The sequence below is a fragment of the Triturus cristatus genome, chromosome 4_2, assembly GCF_964204655.1.
Source record: "Triturus cristatus chromosome 4_2, aTriCri1.1, whole genome shotgun sequence".
Lineage (NCBI taxonomy): Eukaryota > Metazoa > Chordata > Amphibia > Caudata > Salamandridae > Triturus > Triturus cristatus.
In genome coordinates this window covers 218739511-218747607 of record NC_140586.1, presented here as the reverse complement: position 1 = coordinate 218747607, position 8097 = coordinate 218739511, and the positions used below count along the sequence as shown (strand labels likewise).

The 8097-nt window shown below is 46.9% G+C and overlaps 1 protein-coding gene across 1 annotated transcript; it reads left to right on the top strand.

Moving 5' to 3' along the window:
* Positions 1 to 814: 814 nt before the first annotated feature.
* On the top strand, positions 815 to 5675 carry ATF4 (activating transcription factor 4). Its single transcript, XM_085601257.1, has 3 exons — positions 815 to 985; positions 3689 to 3988; positions 4599 to 5675. Exons 2-3 carry the CDS (start codon positions 3775 to 3777, stop codon positions 5588 to 5590), a joined length of 1206 nt encoding a protein of 401 aa, XP_085457383.1. The 5' UTR covers positions 815 to 985; positions 3689 to 3774; the 3' UTR covers positions 5591 to 5675.
* The last annotated feature ends 2422 nt before the right edge of the window (positions 5676 to 8097 follow it).

The following is an 8097-nucleotide window of genomic DNA, read 5'->3' as shown; positions in this document are numbered from 1 at the left end:
GGAAGAGACGCTTGAGAGTAAAATAATGCGTGGCTCTTGTCTCGCCACAGCCTCGCCCCTTTGTCGCCTATGGACTACTTTGACACATGGTGAAAGAGTTCCCACTTTTCCGATGTGTTTGTGCCCCAATCCGGATGTAAACATCCTCAAAAAGTATTCGTTTTCCGTATTTTTGTATGTTTTTATATGAAGCCTTATTCTGTCGAAGTGAAGACGTGACTGTTTTATTTAATATGTTACCACGTACCACCTCAAATAATCCCCACGCTCTCGCCTCACTCTTACGCTATCACGGGATATGTTAACATATTTTGAGCATGATGTCTAGCTCAACAATTGTTAACAGCAAAACACATTTGAGTTTATGTCGAGTTTGAACATTTTTTTCCCGAAATTTCTCAGCACTTCCCCTATCCGTCGCGGAAGAATACAGCCATATCCTACTCAATACCGCCGACTGCGGCAATCAGAAAATGACAGTAACGTGTTCTGTAATTACTAGAATGCCATATCAGACGTTACAAGTAGGGTTTCATGTTTTTAAAAGCGTGTGTTTCTATTCCAGATGGTGTCATTGACTCAGCGGATGAAAAAGTACTTGTCAAAAAATAGTAAAGGCCTAACACACTTTTTCTTGCTATTTCTGCCAAATACACTGTTTGCGGGCTCTAACCTTGAATCTGGCGAAGAACAAAGGTGAAAACTGCGATTTGTAACACAAAGAAAGGTGTTTTAAGCTCGACCGCATAAGCGGCGGAGGGATCTGAACGAGGCGAAGCGGTCCCATATAAAAGAGGCGACGCCTCTTCCCGCCACGTCAGTGCGAGGAGAAAAGCGAAAGAGGAGACTACGCGAGAGCCGCTGCCCCACCAACCTGGTGCCCCCACCAGCCTCGGCCATGGCTGTGTAACGGCAGCGGCGCCCAGCAGCGGCAGCGAGCAAGGCCCAGGCAGCGAGGCGGCACCCGGGGCACAACAGCCATGGCGTGAGTAAATTGGGGTCTTGCAACTAAGCCCCCCACCTCTTTCAAAGTCCGGGGGGTGCGGGCAAGGGGGGGGGGCTACAAAGTTACATATGGTGATGTGGTCAAAAAGTAGAGGATGGTTTATATACTATAGAATACAGGAATTTGGAGAGCACGAAACCGGTATTTCGTTGTACTTCTCACCAATTGTTTCTGATGAAAGACTTCAGTTGCCAGAATGCGTTATTTTGTTGGTATGTGGCCACAAGGGTATGAAATTAGAAGGAACCCATGGTCAAGTTCTAAAATGGGTGAGGCAAGTGTACGCAGAATGTTGGGAGGTGTGCCCGATGCAATGAAGGCATTTCCGGAGTGGGTGGTAGCTAAGCGTTGCGTCCTAGCCTTGGTCACGCGCTCGAACACGCCAGTTGATTGGGAAGACTAGTTTTTCTCTCTGACGCCGATACCCCCCCCTCCCCCAACATTCACTTCACTTTGCTCACTTGTGAAATATTGGAGGCTACCTAAAAGACCTCCCCATAACATATAAGGCAGTCGCGTAGTGGATCCCTGGGCTTGCGCATCATGCATCCTTGGGTGTCAAAACCCGCCTCCGTGATCTCGAGGCGCTATACATCATGGGAAAACTTATACATTTGATAATTTGACGTATATCATGGTACCCAAACCTCTCTCGGGAGATGTTTGCCTCACTAGTTTAATACCACAGCCGGTGATGGATCCCACCTCTCCTTTCCAGTTATTAGGCTGAGAAATTGAGGCTCCACCCATTCCCTGTCACAACTGGTTGTCTTTGCATGGCCTTTCGTGGTACTGTAGTATTAGAGTGCGCTTGGTTGTTTTAAAGGTGTTAAGAGAACCCAAGTATTGGAAGTCTCGCCTGTTAGACGTAGTTTGTCGTCCTGTGTAGGAATCCTGGGTGTCCCTTTAGGACCTCTAGTTTGGCAATGCGCCTGCTTGGGGCACCGCACCAGTCATAGTTGAGATGTCATGAGGTGAATACCACTGGTTGCTACTTGGTATTTACCACTTTGACGTTCTAGCGTCTTTTTGTGATGCCAGTAGCTTCTTAAAGTCCTACACGGGAATCGCGCACCCAGTCAAAAACCTGACGTGGGAACCCAAATTGCTCTTCTTGTGAGCCTTAGGACATCTTGCTTGCTTTGTGTATAACAAATGCTTCTCCTCTCTTCTCTCCCCCCCCCCCCCCCCCCCCCCCCCATATCGCACTAGGGTGTTCCAGGGCGTTATTGTGCAGCAACCCCAAGTTTACTCCATGCCCAATCCTCCTTCTAGGGACCTGGAGCACCATGGTATTTGAACACCTCCTGTTCAAACTGCTTCCTTGGCGTGGGAGCTACGTCCAAGCCATGGCAGCAAATTGTCTCCCAAGCTAGTCACTACTGTGTGCCCATGTGTGGTTCAGCTGTCCCCTTGCTGCTGTGGGTACCAACCACACGCATCAGTTTGCTATTTGATTTTTATCAAGTTCTACTGTTTCGTGGGACAGTGTTCCGCTCTGGTCTGTGGGAACGCCTCTTTTCTGATGGGATCACTACAAGATTGGTAACCAACCAATTAATTGTCTTTGGAAGCCCCAGGATTAGGACCTGAGAAGTCCTATTCAGGAGGTCTTGAGTCCACGTTACTGCATCGCTGTCGGGACCCAGCATGTTGGTGTGGGGAGTCCAGCCCATTGCTAACGCCTGCCACTAGACGCCCTTGGTTTGTAGCGTCAACTGTCCCCTATGGGCGGCCTAGCTAACCGTGAACTGCAAATGGGTGCCATGTACTCAACCGGTCAAACTACATTTATTAATGTTCTTGTGGCTGTTTCTGTCAAGTTGTAGCCTTCGAAACCCCCTGTGCCTATTCCATGATTCTGAATAATGTTCTCCAGTGCTAAAGCGTCTGCCTATCTATCTAATCTGCAAGTCTTGGAGGCACATACTTAAAATCCCAGGCAGATGCACTGATATAGTCAGCACTTGGGAACCGTACTAATTATGATGTTTGTTCATGGGGTGGTTAGTACCTATCTTGTGCCCCGTTCCCTTCGACAGAAGGCAAAATATCTTGGCGGTTGGGGACCCCATCAAGGCCCAATTAGAAATCCCCCTGCGAGCATGGTCTTGTTAATGCTGAAACTCTTGGGATATGAGCAGCTGTTTCTTCCCACGCCCGGCCTTAATGGCACTCTTGTGACTGCAGCTTCTAAATTGGCCTAGGGTCTCGAGGGTGTCTTGGATTACATGCTTAATTGTGCGTGCCACTGCCAGCGTGGGGCACCTGCTCCAACCAAATCGAGCCAACCTTCTCCTTTGCCCTGATCAGCGCTGATATGCGCTGCTGACTGACCTGTACAGCGTGATTGTTCTGTGCCGATTTTCTATGGTTGCCACTAGTGTTTAACTTAACGTGCTGTGCCAGGCATGTTCTCCCCAGCATCAGCCTTTATAGAGAAAATGGCCGCCTAAGTGTAGCGCTGAAGCTCGGGAATGCCAGTCCCGAAATGGCTGCAGCTGTCTAGGCTGCGTCACAGCAACCGGGGGTGGGGGTAGTAGTGGCAGTGTGCCATATTTAGAGACGGCAGTGTGATTATCAGATTATTGGCGGATTCGAACGTATCTGAAAGGGAAGGTTATACATTAGATCAATGTGATTATTTAACTTATGGCACTTAATTTTTCTCTCTCTCTCCAGGTTTTTCAAGGCATCCCGCAGCAGCACTGCTGTAACCGACCACGCAACCCTCGCATCGTTTTTACTAACACTGAAAATTCCACGAGATGGACTTATCGACCGACGTTATGATGTTGGGGGGCTTTCAGTCCCCCTTCAACCAGTCGTCTTTGGCGGCTGAAGACACATTGGGTCTCCTAGATGACTGCTGCGGGGCAGATGGTCCAAGCCCAGCGCCAGGGGTTTCCATCCTCAAGTCGAAAGATGTCCTCTCTGATTGGCTGTCTGAATCTCTCATGCACCCCACAGGCAGAAGTGAGGGTAAGTAATTTCACACATGTGGGAATGCAAAACTGATTTACTTGCAGTAGCCATGCATGGTTCTTGCATATGGCGTTTCCTTCGTGTGCATCTGTAGAAGGCAGCTCTTTGGTCCTTGTTCTGGGGCAGGCATCGCCTGTTTGTTTTTAAAGCGCACTTGTGTCCCAAGCTGCTTTTCTTAAAAATGTTCTGCAGAACAGCATCACACGATTTTTGAATGGTCTCTCAATGGCTTGTTAAATCAACCAACCCTCACACAGTCCAACTGCACCTTCGTTTTGTCGGGTACTAACACTGTGGGCATTGTAAGTGGTGCAATTAATCTTTTTCAGTGGGCTCTTGCAGACTTAAGTTGAATGTGTGATTGAGTCAAGCACATGGTTTGGGCATCCCATTATTATGTTTTGTCAACTTAAGTCTGCAAATGTCGCATTTTTTTTTTACTGCTATTTTCTAGCATTGCTGAAACTAAGTAAATCTGCAGTATTTTTATTTTATATTTGAGTGCAAATTCTATTTGCACGTAGTTCTTTTCCATACTCTTTAAATAATGTCTGTTGTCAACCTCTGCCTTTATCTTTGAGGTCAAGTATGCTATTTTGTCTTGCAGAGGATGCTTTCCTTGGCATGGATTGGATGGTGGAGAAGATGGACCTCCGGCTGTTTGATGACTTGGATTCTCTCCTGGGGGCGGAGAACATGGAAGCCACCGTCTCTCCGGCTGATCTCATGGCAGCACTGGAAGACTCATGTGATCCACTAGAGGACACACATTTCCCCATGGCACAGAGTAGTGTACCAGAACCAACAACTTGCCAGGCCAAGTCTCCCTTGGGGGCTGATCAGGTAGCACCCATCGCTCATTTTCTCTCTCCCATGAATCTTTCTCCGAAGGCAATAGAATTGCAGGAAAATCCATTCTTCTCTCTCACCCTGCCCCCTAAAAAGGAGAGTTCTTCCCCAGAGCATTACTCTTTCTGTTCCTCCCTTGACTCAATGGCATCCAGTCCAGACCATTCCTTCAGCTTGGAGCTGGGCAGTGAAGTGGATATTGGGGTGCTCCAGAAGCTGGAATCCTATACCAAGTGTGAGAGTGAGGAAGAGACCTCCTCTGATGATAGTGGAATATGTCTGAGTCCAGAATTGTTCTTGGTGTCCCCCAAACAAAGCCCTTCTTTTTCAGTAGAATCCCCCCTGAGCATATGTGTGAATTCCTCTTCCATGAGTCTACCCCAAGAGAGTCCAGCTTCAGTAGAGGCTGGCCCATGCACCGAGCTTGCCATCTCTGTGAGACCCAAACCATACACCTTCCCAACTGATGACAAAGTATTAGCAAAGGTGAAAGTAGCTGGTGGTGAAAGGAAACTAGATAAGAAAACAAAGAAGATGGAACAGAACAAGACTGCAGCCACACGCTACAGACAAAAAAAGAGAGCTGAGCAGGAAGCCATTTCGGCTGAGTGCCGTGAGCTTGAAGGCAAGAACGAGGCCCTGCAGGAGAAGGTAGACTCACTGGCCAAGGAGATCCAGTATCTTAAGGATCTTATGGAAGAAGTGCGAACAGCCAAGAGTAAACGTGCAAAGAGTCAGAGCCTAGAGTAGTTGTGCTGGCTGCGTGTTGTGTATATAGAGCGCTTGTAGTGTGGTGTAGGTTTACCTGACAAAATAAATTATTTTTTAGTTAAAAGTCTCTGAGGTTTTGTATAGCATGAGGACATTTGTTCCCCTTTCACCCACACATCTTTTATCATGGCTAGAATGGTGCAGTATCTCCAGGTAATCAAAAGGTCTTGAAGACAAAGGGGAGGGGATTAAGAATCTAGGGTTTTTTGTATTAAGGTCCAGCATACGTACCCAAGCAATTAAGTATAAACACAAAGTATGCAGTTCCTAACTAAAAAGGCAAACCAAGACAAATTCCAACTGTAACAAGAAATACCAGTGAACGACAGGAGAGTGATCTCCTTTTTTGGAATAAGGCCCTCACACACCTGACAAGAAGGTGTCTTGCTTCATCATCGGGCCTGCTCCTACTCGGGCCGGCGCTGCAATGCCCGATCAGGCGCCCGTGATGGGGCCTACTTATCGGAGATCTTTTTTCCGAAGCCGTTAGGTAAGATGCAAGTGAGGGTCTTAGTGTAGGTGAATGAGTGAGTATGTGGAGTGATTTAAAATAGGGGGAAAAAATCCAATCAAAACTATTTTAATGTATATGGTTCTTCCCCTAGTTAAAAAATGGAAAAATCGCGTATGTACACACAATGTTGTGTTTTTATACGCTAGTTCTTGTGGTCAACATGTTTCATGCCGTTTTTATCAAATAGATGGCAATTCTTCAGGACCTAAACAGTAATACTACCTACACACGTTTTTTGGTGGTGGACACAAAACACAGGAAGTGAGAAGTGACCACCCTTACAGCACCCTAAAAAAAGTGTGAGGGTACCTCTGGTATAATCAAATTTAAATGTAACCCTTGTCTCTAATGATCCGGGCCATGTCGGTACCGGTCGCCGCGGACACTGAGTTCTAGTGCCGGTTTCCTTGGTGGAAGTGAACTGTTATCCTACCCGAGCAGCGTCACCGGTCCAAACGAGTAAACAAAAGGTCTTGCCACAAGACCTTAGTTAATTAAAGCAGGCTGCTCAACTCCTTGATTTAACAGTACAGGGAGAAACTTTTACTCGTTACTAATGCAGTACATGGAGCCAGATGGCTAATTGGCTCTATTATTCACTCTACATTTATAGAAGGTCTACCACAATGATTGTCAATATACTCCTTGCTCCTAAATGAAGTGTGTGAGAAGATATAGTCACTAAGATAGGTTTAAGGCCTTGAGTGTGTCTTCCTGGCAGGGGAGTACTTCGAGTGAACCAGAGTATCCTTGGGAGGAAAAAAAAACTACTTTTAGCCTCTTCAGTTTTAAAAGCTAAAGGATGGGTATAGGGCAGTGCTTGTTCTGTCTGGGCATGCTCTGTCGTTATTGAAAGTGACCAGTGTCTTCCTTTGATAATGATGCGTTCTTGATGACCCTTTATAGTTTTAGTTTGACAGTGGTATCTTTGTGTCTTCCTAGGGTTCTGCAAACCAGTCAATGTGTGCCACCTGTGCGCTTGACTTAGGGTTGAGAGGGTGCGTTTTAAAGGTTACTCGGGGAGGTACTGTAAGAGGGTGGGGTTTTAAAGGTTACTCAGGGAGGTACTATGGGGTACTGTAAGTACTTTAATTCCATACCACATCTGAATACTGCACGGTTCAGTAGGAATACAGGTACAAGGTTGCAATCATGGTGCTACGCCTTCAGGTATTCTGTTTCCCATATGAGCTAGCAAGTGCAGTCCCCAGTATATACTGTGGGCACAGGCATTGTGCACACTTATGTCTAACTGCACCCTTATTTCATGGGTGCCAGGGTGGCTTTTGTGCTCGAATGAGTAAATGTAAATGTGCAGATATTTATATAGTGCAAATCACCAACCGGTCTCTAAGCGCTTGCTTAGGGAACCCGTCCTGGTATTCCCCTGTGAGATAACCCAGCAGGGCATCTACAAGGTAAAAGCCAGGCATCCCGCCGCGAGGGGCCATTGTGGAGATTAAGCAAGCTATTGCCCAGACTCGCACAGTGTGAACCCATGAATCGAGTATGCACTGGAGCGAGAATTATCGAGTCCATGGACAATTTATGGACTCAAGACCCAGCTGAGCCGGGAATTGAACCCTGGTCCCGGGCTGACCTCTGCTTCCAGGTCTGCCTACTCTAACCAGTGAGCCACACTTCTCCAGTGAGTACCTTCCTGCACAAAAAAATATCTTTGGTGGGCTTTTCCTCTTTGTACATTTGCTACAGAATGCAGCACATAGAGGTGAAATAAAGCAATTTCTCCTTGTTATGCCAGCCTGGTGTTGGAGCACCATGTTGGCGTAAACCCCTATTTACATGTCTATGGAAATATGGGTTTGTGCCCACATGGGTGGGTGGATGTGCATGCCCATGCTCCCCTGCCCATTTTAATGCATACATGACATGGGGCAGTGTGGATTTTGAAGAGGGGGTTTGTTGGTTTTAAAAAAAAAAATTAATTTACTTATACAAAGCCACGCAGATC